Below are 18,645 nucleotides of genomic sequence, written 5' to 3' on the forward strand. Positions count from 1 at the left end.
TGGTGAATTATTCCACTAAGAAGTTTGTGCCTGATGTAGAGTGCGCTGCTATTCAGAAGTGGTACCATCCAATCCCATAGGTGTGCTATGCCGCTGTAAAAGACCCAGCTGCAACTGCCCTCGTGTCGCTAAGAGGACGTCAGATGGCGGCTCACACTGTCATTCTGCTGCCACCCTCCCATATTCCCCTATGATTGATGGTCGTGCCTCCTACTGGCATGTCTTCTCCCAGAAGTGGTAGTGCATCGTGCTGCGGCTCCCCACAAGATGCTGGAAAACAGACTCTGAGACCTAAAATGTGGTGAGACTGTACAATAGCAGAGACTTGCTTGAGAACATAGTGCCGGCACTGCACCTCAGCCTTGATACATGCCCAAGGGATACTCAAACCTGAAGTGGAGGTTTACCTAGCGCTACCAAACGGGGGGAGGAAGGGATAGGTTAATGACAGAAACTTGAGAGAGTGGTGAGATGGGGCAGAATGCAAGATGTGGTACCCCACTTTGCTTTTACTTTGGTCTTCAAAAATCATTAACATGTTACTAGACCTGCAGGTCTAGAGGCTTTAATAATCTATGTGACCTAACTGTAATGCACTTGACCCATAAACTGTGCAGTTCATAAATTATAATTGTATGTAATCTAGGTTACAAATGTATTTTTTTGTTTGTCCCAGTCTTTCATTATCCTAATTTTGCTACAAAAGGGTTTGTTTGGGTAGAAATAAATTCTTATCAATAAAGTCAACCCTAACCACTGTGTTGTGTTTTGAATCCTGAGTATGTGCTTCCCTATTCTAAACACTCTTAAACATGTCTACCAGAATGCAACACATGTGAATTCTACAACTTGTAGTCCTCTTTGTCTTATGTAACATTTTCTTTATACTTATTTACAGATGTGTGATTCATTGTCTCTGTATGTGTTTGTGATGTAAAAGGCTCCACCACTTTACACTTGTATGAGAAGTGTTATAAAACAAATGAAATACATGTGAGAGAGGAGCTATGGGGAGATGGAAAAGTAACTTTCCTTCTGTAACGATGTATCTGGTAGAGACATAGTCTAGCAGCAGATTCCTTAACTTGTGAATTCTCCCCAGGCGTCAGACTGGATCTGGATATTTTTCAGCAGCACCTCTGCCCGCTGGGGGACGGCGGCATACAGCTCCCTGAGGAAGTCGATTCTGGTTGTGACGTCAATGGAGCCATATAAGTATCCTCCAGCGTGCGGATGTTAGTTTCTTTTGTGAAACCGTCCGCACAAGAACGCAGAGCCACTATATAAAATGGCGGTGGAGACACCATGCCAAAAATAAAAAATATTTGAAACAAGAATTACTAAGTCGCAATAAGTGGTATGTCAACACCAGCCAAGGACTTGAAGGAATCAATGAATGAATCAATCAGGGGGTTTGTAAAGCGAGCTGCTCACCTGTGAGGGTCTCAAGGCGCTGGGGCTGGGGGGAGGGGGGAGGGCAGCGGGGGGAGCAGCTCTGGATCAGTGAAGAGCCAGGTCTTGAGGTCCTTCCTGAACATGCGCAGGGTCGAAGAACGTCTGATGTTGAAAGGGAGCTTGTTCCAGGTCTTGACTGCGATGTAGGAGAAGGCTCTCCTGCCTGTTCTGTTTCTGCGGATGCAGGGACCTCTGCCAGGGCGAGGTCGGCAGAGCGGAGGTTCCTGCTTGGGTACGTGGAAGGATATTCTCTTGTTGAGGTATTTGGGTCTCATGTTGTTGAGGAATTTGTAGGCGCGGGTGAGGAGTTTGAAAGGGAACGTCTTTTCGAAGGGGAGCCAGTGGAGGTCTTGTATGTGATGGGTCATGTGTTCGTGACGCCGTGTCCCGAGGATGAGTCTGGCTTCTGCGTTCTGGATGTTTTGGAGTTTGTGTAGAAGGGTTCGGTTGATCCCGGCATAGAGTGCGTTGCCATAGTCCAGTCTGTTGGTTATGAGTGCATGAGTGACGGTCCTTCTGCAGTCGGGGGGGATCCACTTGAAGGTCTTGCGGAGGATGCGCAGGCAGTTGAAACTGGTGGAGGCAACGGCGTTGATCTGGCAGTTCATGGAGCGGGAGGAGTCGAGGATGATGCTGAGGTTTCTGTAGGGGTGGGTGGATTCTCGAGGGTGGCGGGCCACCAGGTGTTGTCCCAGGCCGAGGTGCAGGGTCTGAGGATGAGGACTTCGGTCTTCTCTGAGTTGAGTTTCAAACAGCTGTCCTTCATCCAGGCTGCCACGTTCTTCATTCCTTCCTGGAAACAGAGTCTGGTGTCTACGGGATTCTTTGTGAGCAAGAGGATGAGCTCGGAGTCGTCGGCGTAGGATACAATGCTGAACCCATGCTGTCTGACGATGTTGGCGAGGAGGGCCATGTAGATGATGAAGAGCGTGGGGCTGAGCGATGATCCTTGGGGTACTCCGCAGTTGATATCGGTGGGCTCGGAGAGGAAGTGAGGAGTTTGATCCTCTGGGTTCAGCCGGAGAGAAAGGTTTGGATCGAGTCAAGGGCGGCTCCTTGTATCCCTGCGTCATGAAGTCTGGCTGCGAGCGTGCAGTGTGAAATGGTGTAGAAGGCTGCGGAGAGGTCTAGAAGGAAGAGGGCCGCAGTGTGTCCCTGGTCGAGTAGCATGCGGATGTCATCAGTGGCTGAGAAGAGGGCGGTCTCGGTGCTATGGTTGCAGCGGAATCCAGACTGGGAGGCGTCCAGGATGGAGTTCTCTTTGATGAAGGCGGTCAGTTGGGCGTTTACGAGTCTCTCGGTGACTTTGGTCGTGAAGGGGAGGATAGAGATGGGCCGGTAGTTGTATAGGGATGTTGGGTCTGCCGTTGGTTTCTTGAGGAGGGGTTTAACCTCCGCCCGCTTCCAGTCATCTGCGAAGATGCTGGACAAGAAGGAGGCATTGATGGTCTGTCCTAGTTCGGGTGAGCTGGCGGTGGTGGCCCTGTGGAATATGCGCGGTGGGTAGGGGTCCGTGGGGGATCCTGAGCGGGTTTTTTTCATGGTCGCAGTGATGTGTTAGACGGTGGCTGGGTTACAGGTCATGACAGATGGCTTACCAGCGGCGAGTGGGGTGGTGTCCGGAGTTTGTTCGCTGAAGTTGTCATAGAGGACCTTGATCTTCAGGTTTCCACCTGAAGATCAAGAGAGAAAGAGAGCCAGAGAGAAGGACAATAAAGAAAGAAGAACGTAACATTCAAGATACAAAATCTTTTAAATAGCTTGGCATTCTAACATTCCTAGAAGAGATGTGTGGAGAACCAGAAACAGTACCAGCATCTTTACAAATTACAGATTGATCACCACATTCTTTTCCCCCTTTATACAAACATACTCTGTTTAAATTCCAAACACTATGGTCTTGAGGTCTGACAGCATTTTTTAACACCTTTATAACTCGTATGGGCTTGGAAAACTTGACCTTGGTACCAGGTTGCTTGATGACAACCAAATCACCAACCAAGACCTTGGTTTCTTTAGTGGATTTCTTAAAGTCAAAGTATGACTTTCCGGATAAGCATTTAGCTTCTTCTCTTTTGCCCCAGTCAGGGATGACTTTCTCAGATGAAGTAGGTGCTGAGCTTGTCGCAGAGTTCCTGGGAAGGTGTGATGTCAGTGGCTTCGCTGGGGGATGTTGTGTATTGCTGTATGACGTTGAACAGTTCCTTGGCGTTAGTCATCTTGGTATGGATCTTGTCTCTTATGAAGGTTCGTTTGGTGTCTCTTATGCATTGGTGGTATTCCTTCAGGGCGCTCCTGTGGTTGTTCCATGCTTCCGTGGTTTTCTGGTTTCACCAGGTTTTCTATAGGCGTCTGCAGGAGCTCCTGGCTTCTTGTAGTTCTGAGGTGAACCAGGCGCTTCAGAGGGCGTTGTTTGGCGGGGTGGCGGAGGGGTGCACGCTTGTCGCCGCAGCAGGAGAACCAGGGTGAAATTCTATAGCTGCGGAGTTGGTGTCGGTAGTGGTGCTGGGGGGGTCTTGGAGGAGGGTGGTGTTGATGTGTTCCTATGTGACCTTGCTCCAGTTTCTTCGTGGCGGGCACGGGGCAGGCTTAGGTGTGGTGGTGCTGCTGAAGGTGAAGTGGACGCAGTGGTGGTCAGTCCACGGGGGCTGGGTGGTGTGGCTGAAGCGGATGTTTGTTCCTCCCACGAAGATTGGGTAGAGGGTGTGTTCGGCTTTGTGGGTGGGTGTGTTGACCAGCTGCTTCAGACCAGGTTGTCAAGGAGAGTGGTGGAGTCGGGGTCGTCGATGTTGTCGAGGTGGAGGTTCAGGTCCCCAAGTAGGATGTAGTCCATGGAGGTGTTGGAGTAGGGTGCGGCGAGCTCGGTGATGGTAGTTGCGGAGTGGGTGCGGGGTCCCGGCGGTCTGTAGATGAGGGTGCCGTGTAGTGTGGTCCTGGGGCTTTTTTGGATCTGGAAGTAGAGGTGTTCTGTATTGGAGTGGGGATCGCTCATGCTGGATGTGTCCTCCTCCTGGGCGGTGGGGGCGGTCCTTCCTCTGGATCTTGTAGCCGTCAGGGATGACCGTGGCGATGTCGGGGCCAGAGGTGGCGTTGGTCCAGGTTTCAGTGAAGAAGGCGACGTCGGGCGAGAGGGTGTCGATCAGGTCCCATATCTCTGTGGCGTGTCGGTGCAGGGAGTGCACGTTGAGGAGAATGCATGTCAGTGTTTCAGCGGTGCATGCATCTTGTGGGCCGTCGGCTGTAGTGGTGGTTTGGACGATGGTGAAGGATCTGTGGCAGAGTCTGAACCAGAACAGTCCATGGGTGGTGTTGGGCGAGGATCTTTCGCAGTCAATGTGTCTTCTGGGGTTGAGTGCGTGGAGTGCGGCGGCGTTAGAATAGAGGGGTCCCAGGGATCCAGGGTTCCTGGCGCTGGCTGTGGTCGGGTCGCGGATGGGTGCAGACGGGCCAAATAAATCACCGAAGCAAAAGCTACATGCAACTCTGCGCACTTGTTTATAATCCAGCCTTGCAAAAGAAAACACCTCTCACTCTACCAGTCACTTCCAAATGGAAATTAATGGTATGGTAATACTAGACCAAGAAATATGAGGAAAGACTACGTGGTTTGTTAGGTCATACCACTACACGAAACAGTGATCACTGGAGTATAAAATCAGTATGGAAAAAAGGGAATAAACCCTACATCATATGTCATTTGCAGAGCGGGGAGGGTGGGCAGGGTGTTTAGGAATCTGCGGCTAGACTATGTCTCTACCAGATACATTGTTACAGAAGGTAAGTCAATTTTCCATATGATAGAGACATCTAGCCACAGATTCCTTAACTTGTGAATTAAATATCATAGTTATAACCACTCGGAGAGTCTGAAAACAAATCCTACGAAAGTTCTCAAAGAGAACCAACTTGCCAAAATTAACCACAGACCAGACATACGTAGGAATTAGATAAAAAAGAGCATTGCTCCTTATAAAAACCATGAAAATGACCAGAGGCAATGTAAATAAGAAACTACCCCGCAGGCACAGACAAACCAAAGCCTCAAGGTAAACAGGAACAAAACCCTGTCAGAATACATATAACATAAGTCAGACAATAGTATTCAATCCCCAACAGGTAAAACAAACTTAGACTAGAAGGACCAGCCAGTCTAACCTAAAAAGGGACCCGATACATGAAGAACAGACTATTTATTTGAAACGGAGCAAGGGCCATAGGTAAGTCAAGTGAAATCTCCTGTAGGCACAGCCAAATGTGATTCAGGAAAAGGAGAATAAACTTCATCCATACACAACCATCAGTCATACTAACAAGTACTTGACCCCAAGAATGAAGTGAAACCATGGATAGTAAGGTTGAAGGTGAAACAAACGCCAATCCAATGTAAGGCTCTCAATTGCAAGACAGTGAGAACTAGGGACTCACAACGAACCGCTGATCTAGAGGAAAATCAGTAGGAACAGGATGAACAGAGTGGAAGACGCCACATTAATTCATTGTTGTTGTTTTAAAAAAAAATTAAATAATGTTGTCTGCCACAGAAATGTACATAAAGTACCCTCTTAATCACAACTTAAGATAGATATTCATATTTTGTCATTTGTAACAACCACTAACGGAAAATACGGCACATGAGTCTGAGACCCCCAAACCTGGAATTTATAAACAAGATTATAGCGGAACATTGATAAAGAAGTATCCATGGATATGTCTGACAGAAAAAAATAAGAACCAGGAATGCCAAAATCAAGTGCTAGTCTTACATAAAGAAAATTACAGCCACAGTAAACTGTGAGTCTCACCTAGCATGTAAGCCTACAGAGGTGGAAAGGAAGAACAACAGTATATATACATATGCTGCAAGCTAGAAAAGACACATGTAAAATCCAGCACCAACTGTATCCCAATATAAAAGTAACAATTATACAGACATATATCTGCCATAAATATGTGTATCCACATATATACAAACACCTATGCAGATCTGCATATTCATTACCTGATTAATGTGTACATCAATATATGGAACCCATACATATAAGGACCAGTGAAGAAGACACTCACTGTCTCCTTACCAGAGAGAAGCAAAAATATTGCTACATATTCTGCACCCTTACAGAGAGCAGAATTAGTTCTAAAATATACAACCAGAAAACCTGCCTGTATATAATAGCAATACGCACTCCTAAAAGAGAAAAGAGTTGGAGCTCCACAACATGACATAGTAACAGAACACTGAAGGGAGACACCGAAAAGAGTTCTTCCTTCAAATGACTAGATGACTTTATCCCACCAGTAAATCAGATGAGGATCGCTCAAAGAAGGAAGAGAAAACCGCCACCTACAAAAAACTGTAATTAGCAGTACCTCCCAACCTAGCATTTTAAACATAACAGTGACAAATGTAACAGGTTCTCAAAGGAAGAAAACTAGAAAAGAGGTTACTTGTAAAAGAAAACCACCAAAATAAAACACAAACAACGTAGGAGTAAGAGATACCAAATATCCACCTAGATGGATACACCCTTTATCCTATGGAGGAGCATGGCAAACCTGCAGGAATAAGAATACCTTGATGCCATACAAACAGAAGGCATTAAGAATAAATAAGTCGCAATCTGCAACAATTTAAGAAAACACCCCGGATACAAACGGAGGAAAAACACTCCAAAATGAGGGAACTAAAAGCTGTGTACCATCACCTCTAAGGGATACAACGTGCTGAAATAAGGCAAGAGGTTACCGAAAGAAAACCGTGATCCAAGAAATGGAAATTCCAATGAAATAACAGGTCAGGTCCTGCACCAACAGAGGCCCACACTTAGTGAAAAGAAAAGGCAATAAGCCTATTGCAAATGCTTCTACAAGCAGGCAAAACAAGTATTCTATTTCACATGAGAAAGAAACCATAGATCTAAATCTCTTGAGTTAGAATCTCCCCAGCAGAGATAACCAAGAAACCTATCTACGGGTAGGAAAAAACCCATGTAGGGCCTCAATGAAAAACAACCTATTCTCAACAGCAAAAATTCCATTAGAAATAAGGCCTGCAAAGGCAGGACACCACATCTGGTGACATTGCACTGTATAAAGCATACAATAATGCAGTTTTGACCCAAATTATAAACTAAGAGGAGCCTTTTGCACAGAAACATCTTCCTTAAATTACAGCAAAAGTTAAAAGAAGGTAACAGGGCTAAAGGTTTGAGCCACCCTGACTGTCCCTAAACCTACGCAAAGTGGTATCTGCATGCGCACCAAACAAATGAACACCATCAAATGGCATGCCAATTAAAGCTGACTGGACTGCCTCTGACAATCCAGTAGAACGAAGCCAAGCTCGTCCGCTAACGCCACAGTAGATGCCATGGCTCGACCAATCGAATCAGTGGTGTATATATTCTACATCTAATGATTAACCAAGCCGCCTGTTGCCCATCCGAAATCAACTGATTTAGTTAGTTCCTATTAGCCTCTGGAAACAATAGCAATTACTGCCACGACGATTCCAATAAGGCGTGAGAAAAACACCCAAGGATGCAAGTTGTGTTAACGGAAAGTAACACTGCACTGGTGGAAGAGAATATACATTATCCATAAGAGTCTTGCTTTTGGGAATCTTTGTCAATTGGAGTATGAGGAAGACTATCCACGTCAGGGGAAGCTGAAGCGGCCTAAACCACAAAAATGTGGTTTGTCGTCGACGAAGAAGGCAAGCAGGATCATTGGAAGCAGGGTGGTGCTTCTGGGCAATAGTACAGTCCACAGGCCTCCAGTCTCAGGTCTAGCCCATGCTCCCAGTAAAATATCATGTAATGCCTCACAAAAGGGTAGCACTGGCTCAATCCCTGACTGACACAGATAAAGAACTTCAATGAGGGGGTCTGTAGATTTCTTCACTGAAAGCAGAGTCAAATGTAGAACATCAGCAACCCTTTGTTAACAAATCTGCCAAGGTAGAACTGGCTTCCAAAGTAAGGCCATTGGGAGATAGAAGGCCAGAAGCAGAAGCCGGGGCTGATTCTAACCCGTTTGCCTTGCCTAACTCAAAAATCCAGCTAACCACCATAGGAGGATCTGTAGGTACTGGATGCATGAAGAAAAAACCTTCTTCATTTCCTTCCACAAACTGTTCGTGTGAATCCACAGAACCATGAACTATTGCCTCTGTAAACGACGCAGATTGACTCCAACCTGGTGCCGTATCAATTTGGAATGAGAAAGTGAAAGGGTGTCGGACGGCGACGCCTTCAAAACAAGTTGAGAGGATGGCGACACCTCAAAACTCTCAGCGGGGTCGTGCACCAACTCTGGTTTTAATTATTTCGGCTCCATAAAAAAATGTCCAGAAGGAACAACCGCCATCGCTCCTGAGTCAGTCGGCGCCACAGTTGTGAACCCTGAAGGGATGTGCACCGGCGTCACTGTGTCCAAGGGTCTAACTGCAGCAGACGATGTAGTCACTGCACCCATCATCTCCTTGGGGCTCGGAGGCACTCTAGGGAAAGGTGGGGACCCAAATATGATATGAAGAGCATCATAATACTCTTTCATCTGGGCCCGAGTCGCCCCAGCTCCCGGACAGACAGGGAAGCACAGGATCGACTCTTGGTCAGAGTCTTCAGTACGAGGTCCTGAGGAGCAGCTTGAAACCACATCAGAGGGTGCTGTGATGAACCAGACGTAGAAACAACATGGTCGCGACCGTTGCTGATCGACCGCGGGTCAGTTTCACCACGACCTTAGGCTTGATGCGCATTCAATCATCCGGCCGGATGATTGAATGCGCATCGAGCCTAAGGTCGGATAATCGAATGCGCATCGAGCCTAAGGTCGCGGTGAAACTGACCCGCGGTCGATCAGCAAGAGGATGCGATCATACGACGCGTTCGTTTCTGTGAGGTTGCTGGTATGCAGCAGTAACGCAACCGGAAGGTCCTGGTATAAATTCCATTTGAAAACAATAATTTGGATCCCTAGCCCTGACGAAGTTGCTTCAAACTTATCATAGCAACGAAACATCTTGGCTAGTTTTTCTTAATTGTTGACTTGACACGAGTCAATTTTAACGTGGAAAGGCTTACAGCAAGGAATAAAGATTATGGTTGGCAAGTAAGCTTTACCAATTTTTACTGGTGAGAATTATCTCTTTGGTTCTCACGGGATCCTTGAACACATGCACGATTCCTGCACACATAGGAAGTATACTCACATTTAGGTTGTTACTTCTTAGTTCTGTTTTTTGTTTTCACTGGGTTGTGGACTTGTTGCACTACACATGCACATTTTCCCACTGGAAAGAAGGTAACTGATGATGAGAAGTGTGTCACTGGCGAGTGCCAGTCAGTGTTTTCCCCCCTTGGTGTTGCTACCGTGAGGTGCCTTCTTTCCTTCTCACAATTTTTTGTGATGAAAGGTGTGTGGATGGTGGTCTATTTCTTTCTTTTTAGAAATAGGATACACAGCGGCCTAATGACCAACTGATTTCATTGGTCTATATAAAATGATGTCGTAAATTGATTTGACACTTTTTGGACTGCTAATTGAAAAACTTTTTATAGTGTATCCCAGTAGGGACAGCTAATTGTTGATATTGATTCATTGAGAAACCCTTGCGAACACAAAAAAAATCTGCAAATTTGCGAAAGTTCGCGAATTGCGAATTCGTGAATACGCAAATTCGCAAAATTCGCCCATACTTACAATATAGCCTTAGGTCCTATAGTGCCAGCCCGCCTTCTGCCAATTTACGCCGCAAATTCTTCCAGGACATAAGTGCTCCCATATCCACCAAAACAAAGCTACCCAATGTGCCCTGTATTTTATCAATCAGGTCTTTTGGGAAGGTAAGGGGTATGCAATTAATAAGAAATGTCAACTTAGGCAGTAACACAATTTTAATTCGATTTACCCTTCCATATATTGTTAATGGGAGGTTCTTCCATCTAGTTAGTGATTTCTCGATATCATCTGCAACCCTCTCTATATTATGCTGGGGGATATCCTGCAATGAATTGACAAAGCTAATTCGCAAATACCTAATCTCTCTCTGGATACTCCCCTTCCAATCTGGGATAGCCCAACATATAATCCTGGTTATCTCCTTATTCACTGAATATCCTGAAAAGGCCCCGTATTCTTCCGCTAACAGCTCTACCCTTGGAATTGTAACGGCTGGTTCTGCTGTATAGATTATGAGGTCATCCGCAGATAGGGCGATTTTCTTTTCAAATGCTCCTGTACAGAAAGCCATAACCTGTTCATCTCGATGAACCATCTGGGAAAATGGTTCAATATATATATTGAACAGTAAAGGGGAAATGGGACAACCCTGTCTCATCGCTCTAAGGATCATAAAACTCCTAGTAAGAGCACAATTAAGGAAAATACTAGCTGTGAAGCAATGGTATAGGGCTTTTAGTGTAGTTATAAAATAAATCCCAAACCCCATGATCTCCATTACTGCCCATAAATACTCCCAGCAAACGCGATTAAAAGCCTTGGCGGCGTCCAATGTGACTGCCGCAAAGGGGACTGACCTTGATGTAGCTATGTTGATGCACCCTATTAGCTGCTGGGTCAATTTGTGCATTTTGTCTCCCAGAAATAAACCCTGTTGGTCTTCATGTATAAGCTGAGTAGGAACTCTGGACAACCTCCATGCTAAAATCCTGACAAAGATCTTATAATCTGCATTTAGCAGGGATATAGGCCGAAACGATTCTGCTTTTGCTGGGTCCTTGGCAGGTTTTAATATCAGGACTATAGAGGCCTCCCTCCACGATTCTGGGACCTGCGCCTCATCCATATTTATCATATTAAACAGACTTTCCCAATCAGGCAATACTTCCTCTATTACCATTTTATAAACTTCTGAGGGAACAGCAACTAATCCTGCAGCCTTCCCATTCTTAGATCGTTTAATTGCTCCCCTGATCTCTTCTTGCGTTATTGTGGCTTCCATCATTTCCCCGTTCCTCATTCATTACAGGGAGGCCAAGCGAGTTAAGCCAGCTTCTTAACTTTTGGGGATCAGGAACGGTATCTTCCTTGTAGAGCTGCGAAAAAAAGTGCCACTATATGTTAGGCATAATTTCCCAACTGTCCCGCTTCTCCCCTGATTTACTCCTCAACTCCTTTATCTCGTTTCTAGATCTTTCTACTCTGGCTTTCCAGGCTAACAATGCTCCTGCTTTCTCTCCATACTCGAATTCCTACATATTCGCTGCCAGCCATCTTGCCTTATACTTTAGTTCTAGCCTGATTTTAAATTTTACTTCGACCTCTTCTAACCTCCTTTCCATCCTCTCCTTTTCCTCCCCCGCACTTATGGTATGCAAAGCCTCCTCGAGAATCCCAACTTCCTTTTCCATGTTCATTAGTTCTGCCCTATCTTCTCGATTTTTTGCACAGGTATGGATTTTCAGGTCCGCTCGCATATTTGCCTTAAAGGCATCCCATACTATTCCTGGGGAGGCAGTATATTTATTATTAACAAAGTATTCCGCTGCCGCTTTTTTCAAAGTTGTCTCAACCCCCCCTTCTAAAAGCAGGGCACGCTCTAGGGTCCATCTCTTAGGAGGCTGCGGTCCCAAAGCTTGCAAGGTTATCATATCATCTGAATGGTCCGAAATATGAGCTGGGAGATGCTCAATCTTTTTAATATTGGTTGCAAGGCGTCTATTGACTAAAAAATAATCTAATCTAGAAAAGCTATGGTTCTTTTTGCTATAATACGTATACCCCCTCATCTTCCCTCTCAAGTGTCTCCACACATCTTATAAATCAAGATCCTGAATCATACTTTACAACAAATTCCTCATTCTGGGGACATAAGCACTCTTCCTCCTCGTTGAGCGGTCCAATACAGGATCCATCAGTACATAAACGTCCCCATCCACGATTGCCGGAGCTGAAATTTCCGCCAGCCTCAATTCTAAATCTATGATATACTGTGGCTCATCCTCGTTAGGTCCATAAAACACAACACACTTAAAATCACTATCCGACTATTTTAAATGGGCTAAAGCCCATCTACCCGAACTATCCGTGCTCGATGCCTTGAGTTCTATCCCGCTTCCACTCCAAATTAGGATTACGACTCCCTTACAACATTGTGCCTGATCACAAGCGATGAAATTTTGGAAGCATCCGCACCTACCAAACAGCTCCTCGCTTTCATTTGCTAATAAATGTGTCTCCTGTAAAATCATAATTTGTGCATGTCTATTTTTTAAATATTCCATCACTTTCCTCTGTCAAGGTTTAGACCTGAGACTATTTGCATTCAATGTGAGAATATCAATACTCAGAATTTTAGCCATGATGCTTCCTAAAATATTCTATTCCTTGCTTCGTTACTGCATTGTTGAATTTCCCTGCATAAAAGGTTCTGAGGACTTTTTTAGTTTTTTTTTATCCCACTGCTCCCCTTTCTGAAAACTGATTTACCTTGTGGGTTGGGGTGAATCTGCCAACTCTCTGCTGTGTTACTGTAGATTTTTCTAAGCTCGAGTACAATCCACACCTCCTCCATTCTTCCTGTGCTGTTGTTGTTTACTTAGCAATGGGGACCTATGCGGACTGTCTTACTCGAATTCACAAACTTTCCTTTACCATTTCAATCCTGAGACCTTCAATTCAGGAGGCTGGAAAACCCAGACACAAAGAAAGGATGGACTTCCCTGGGATTGAGGGAAGTGTTTGAACTTTGAAAAGGGCAGCCTCAGGTTCACTTTGCCTTACCGGTTTGGTCTCCAGGAGGAACAGTGCCGCTGGCCCCACTAAGCCGGTACTTTATATATCTTTGACTTTCGCAGACTTTCTCCACTAGTGAAAGCATGTTGCCAGTATTCTGGGTTGCTGTTCTCCTTCTAATAATAATGAGTGCAGTTTCACTCTGGTTCCAGGAAGATTGTCCCAGGCCTCCCCAGTGGATGTTGCTACACGCAGCCAGTCTTTTTCTTGCTGTAGATAGTTTCTGCTTTAATGTTCAAGAGCAGCTTCATAGATTGAACATTGTTTCATAGATTCAGTAAACTTCTGAAGGGTAAGTCATGGTGGTAACATTCAATTAAAATTATATATTTGAAAAAACAAAAACACAAATATATTTTTTGATGTTCCTGGCATCCGCTACCATGTCTTTGCTGGCACTGCTATATTGGTAGAAACGCGTGCAGTATCTTATGTGGCCAAGAGAGGTCCCAATGGACACCTAGTGACAGCCTGAGGTACTGCACTACTTTCCCTGCTTCGTGCACATTAGAACAGTAAATGTTCCTGTACCCACAATAATATGCTGAATAGGTAAATACATATAAGGTACCAAAGGCAGGACCGATTGCATTGCAAATGCTTGTTTAGCCACTTACCGTCCAGTATTTCTTGGTATAATGTCTGGGTCTGCAGCTGGGAGGTGCTCACATTGCACTTCTGGTAACATGCCATCACATTCTTGCCCAGCCTCTTCAGATGCCACCTCAGCATGGTTCCCCTGTTCAAAGACAAAACAGAGCAGGTCACATTACTAGAGGGACACTAGTCGAGGATGCCTGTGTCACCTCCGACCATGTCCCAAAAGAGGCCCTGGCACAATGAAGGGGGCTGCTTACACTCCCATGGCTATTCCAAAAGTGTGCCTGTGCCAACACAGGAACATGGGAAACCTTGCTTTAGATCAGATGGAGGTACCTAAAAATCTAGAGCCACATTGGCACAGGGGAAATCTCCTAAAATTAAATAAGCCTAGGAGCACGGAACCCTTTCCCAAAACAGGGCATAAACCAATGCAAGGAGACCCAAACACTCTCAACATTGGACTTAGACCAATGCAGGGAGACAACAACTCTGGAAGGTTTGAGAAGGATGTTTGAGAGTTCATAGTAGTCAGAAAGGTTTGGGATGAGTCAAAGGTTTAACCCCTTGCATGCTTCGGACGGCCCCTCTGCCATCATACGTCACGGTGGTCATGTGCGGAGGACGGCCGGGGCCGTCCGAATCCCGCCCACTATTTAAAACGGCCACAGAGCGCGAAAATCCGTGCAGCATGCAAGGGGTTAAAGGAGAATTTTTTCTATTAAAAAAATTACATTAATTTATACATAAGAATATGAACATGACACTTGGTATTGTTGTATTAGCTGGAGAAACCCTGTCTTATAAATACCCATTTGTGCACATAAACAGTAATATTTACATGGTCTGCAGTGTGAAATTATCTTGTGGAGAGGTATGCAAATGTTTTCATGAAATGTTCTAGGATTTTAGTAGCAGGCATGACCTCTTTTATATATGCACCTGTATGTACATAGCAACAGCAATTATGACATTGTCTGATATACACATTTCTTGTGTTGTAATATACTTTTTTCTCTTTACATGAATTTATCTGCTTATAACAGAAAGCATAGTTCAATGTACAATGGTACACACACATACATATATAAAAACATATATACACCCACAAAGAGGTGCTGCCCTCATCATCCTTAGCTCTTTTTTATCACATAGAGAGCAGGCTGTTGCCACTGGGGAATTCTTATCTGATTTTTTTCTTCCATGTGGGGGGTGCCACAGGGTTCATCTTTATCCCGCCCACACACTTCAACATCTATGCTACCCCTCGATTGAAACTTATTAGATTGCACAGTTTCTTAGTAGTTTCGTACATAGATGACACACAGATATTGGTGTCAAATCAAATCAAGCTTTATTCGGTACATACAAAATGTCCATGAAAGCATACTATAATATAAGATAAAAGTACATTTGTATACAATTGTTTCAAGAATTATTTTTTTGTGTTTAAAAATAAAGGCCCTAGCCTCTTATACAATACAAGGAAATCTTCTATCAAATACAATTTAATCTATTTCATAATTCAGATTTTCCAGATGTACAAGATCCTTCCATTGTTTAATGGCCACTAATATAAAACAAATTACTGCATTACAGATTAATACGTTCTCCAATTTTCGAATATAATTAAAAGCAGCTTTGAAGGAATACAGACTATTTACTCTAAAAATAGGATGAAAAAAAGTTTTTCTAATACCTTTATAAAAATTACAGAAAAGTAAAAGGTGAAGGGTACTCTGTAAAGACCTACCATCACATGGGTGTTTTGGTAAGTTAGCGCACCACTTACCACTCTTGGGGAATGCAAAAAGGTATTGGAGCGTATTCATCCATAATCTAGTTAAGTAGAACCTGTGCTGAACGTCAGTTATAAAAATAAGATATGGCTGAATACCCGTTGATATTGGCCCTTCAAGATAAAAAGATATGCTTGGTTTAGCGCTCGAGGCAGCATCCCTTAACAAAGCCCTGATATTGAGGAGCCTCTTTTTTAGTTTAGTTTTAGAGGTTTTTTTATATCTTCAGGGCTCTTCAAATTTACAGCCAAATTACATTTGTTTTAAAGACCGCAAATATAGCTTAGCCATGTTATTTTCTTACAGTGGTCTTGGGACAGACAATCCAAAATAATATCCCTCGTAAAATGTGTCTCTTCCTTAGTCCAAAACAAGGCCACAGAGTTAAGGGGGCTAAGCTAATCAGATCATGAATATATAATGTATCAGTCTCCCTATGTAATATGATAGTGGCTGAAGAGGCCGGTAAGGCTAACAATCTTCTTAAAAAATTATTTTCCAGGGTTTGTAACGGGGAGGTATCTGCCGAGCCCCAAAGGGCTCCCCCGTAGCAACTCCCGGTAATGCACTTTGCCCCATATAATGTTAGGTTTTCCCACACTGGTTTTGTACCGATTTTTTGGGAAAATCTAAAAATGGCCTCGACCGATTTCCCGAATTTCAATTTACATAAATTTATGTGCAAGTTCCATGTACCCTTGCTGTTAAAAAGAATCCCCAAATACAAAAAAGAAAAAGTCCTCTATTAGTATGCCATCAATGTAATGTGATTTATTCTTAGTATTCCTTTTCCCACATGACATAACTAAGGTTTTACTCAAATTAATTTTTAGGTGCTTTTCCATCATAAAATTTGTAAAATTATCCATCAATAATTGTAGGCCGTTTGCTGTCCTAGAAATTAGGACAGCGTCATCGGCATACAATAATAGTGGGATGACCCACTTACCGACCTTAGGGGCATCTACTCTTAAGTTCTGTAGTAATGAGTCAATCCCATTGATGTAAAGTGAGAATAGAAGAGGCGCAAGAGTGCAGCCCTGTCTTATCCCACGTGTGATACTAAAGAGCTTAGTGCATTCCCCAAAGTGTATCTTCGAGGTCAAACATGCATAGATTTGTGATAAAAAACAAATAATATCCTGTGGGTCATCCCTTCAAGTGTTGAATGATTTACCAAATCAAAGGCGCTTGACAAATCTACAAAGCAAAGATGAAGGGAGCCATCCCTTGCAAGGGTATATTTTCCTATTAGCAGCTCAAGGTTCAGACACTGCTCAATCGTTCCGATGCCCCTTCTGAAACCATACTGCACTACAGATAAGATGTCTTTTACTTTTACCCAGTGTTCCAGTCTGGCCAACACCATTCTGCCCATTATCTTAGACATTGAATCGAGGAGAGATATTGGGCGGTAACAACCCGCGCTGCTCCTATCACCCTTTTTTAAAATGGGGACTATCACACTCGCAGCCCAGGTTGCAGGTATCTCCCCATTAATTGTAGCATTAAAAAATTTGTGTAGGATGGGCACCCAAAAATCCATAATAAATTTAAAAACATCGATTGGGACCCCGTCTGGGCCTGCAGCTTTCCCATTAGCACTATTCATAAGAGCTGTTTCGATCTCCTCATAACTTATACTTTCTAGTTTGATATAGTTTAATGCGATAGTACTATTTTTCTCAACTGTTGTAGTGCACTGGTGTGTTGCATTAAAAATTGCTTCAAAATGGGTTATCCACTCTTCCGGAGTCACTACTGTATCAACTTTAACAGACTGGACATCCTTAAAGAGTGGCTGATCCAAGGTTTTCAAAAAAAGTGTTGAGTCTTTGGTCTCGGCAGCTTCAATCAAATTATTCCACGCGTTATCTCTAATCTCCATTTTCCTTTGATCAAAAGCTTGTTTGTATAGTTTCCTCAGAGCACTATTATCTTCCCTATTCCGGGGAGAAGCTTTTAAAGCTAACTTTAAATCCCTGTTTGCATTTCAAATCATCGGCAAGTGCAGCCGAGATATTTAAAAAGGCCATAACTATGTCAGTGCTACTTGAAGAGTTATCTAAACAGGTTACCATAGGATGCTTATTTTTTTGGACTATCCTTTCTGAAAAAACATTTGGATCAACTCCCGCCCATTTAATAGAAGTCCCATCTTCACCCTGTATCTTGACATCAGCGGCATAGATACACGGTTCGGCTATTTTAAAAAGTGGAGATTTCAATGTTAACACCAAAGGGTGATGTTCACTTAGTAAGCTGGGGTGTACACTACATTTATATACAAGATGCCTACAATTCCGTGAAATAATAAAGTGATCAATACATGAGGATGTCCTAGCTCCCTCAAATGTATAGGTAATGCACCTTCCTTCTTGGACGCTCTCATGTGCGTCCTTCTCCGTTATTTCCAAGTAATACTTGCACATAACATAATTTATAATTTCCCCATAATAATTATGTAGGGAATGTGAAGGGTTATCACCTATTTCATCCTCGTAACCGCATTGAATCCCTGATATAAGTTTACAGAGTTCTATATTGAAGTCTCCTGCCCAAATTAAAATACAATCGGTCCCTGCACTCTTTGTAGGATTGATCAACTCTTCATCTAATAGTGCAATGATCTCATGTCTCGAACCATTAAAATATTTTTATAAAAATGAATCACTATAATATTCCTTTAACTGAAAAAAGTAAAAACTGAAAATGTTGTGCTTTAATATATGTTTTTCTTTAATATCAAGGTAGAGGATACTGATGTTAATACTGCCAAACCTCCACTTGCTCTACCTGCCCTTGAAGGAATTGCATTGGTGGAGATTGTCTTAAACCCATTAATGAAAAAAAGTTCTGTAAGCCATGTTTCTTGTATTAATACCAGGTCACACTTTTGTATACTTTTGAGCCAAGAGATGTCACAAACTTTACTCCTCACCCCTGCAACATTCCATGTCATGATATGTAGTGATTCCTGCAGTGTCTAGCTCTGAGAGTTAAAGTCAGCCACACTAATAGGCGGGGTAATTTC

The 18,645-nt window shown here is 43.6% G+C and overlaps 1 protein-coding gene across 3 annotated transcripts in view; it reads right to left on the reverse strand.

Annotated features, from left to right (window-relative positions):
• ACIN1 (apoptotic chromatin condensation inducer 1) overlaps positions 1 to 18,645 on the reverse strand; it is a 947,610-nt gene that overhangs the window by 253,705 nt on the left and 675,260 nt on the right. For all 3 annotated transcript variants that reach the window (XM_086923671.1, XM_086923670.1, XM_086923672.1), the window contains exon 9: positions 13,830 to 13,951. In XM_086923671.1, coding sequence (XP_086779797.1) covers positions 13,830 to 13,951 — 122 coding nt within the window. The remainder of the gene's footprint in view (positions 1 to 13,829; positions 13,952 to 18,645) is intronic.

This window comes from Lissotriton vulgaris, chromosome 5, assembly GCF_964263255.1.
Source record: "Lissotriton vulgaris chromosome 5, aLisVul1.2, whole genome shotgun sequence".
Lineage (NCBI taxonomy): Eukaryota > Metazoa > Chordata > Amphibia > Caudata > Salamandridae > Lissotriton > Lissotriton vulgaris.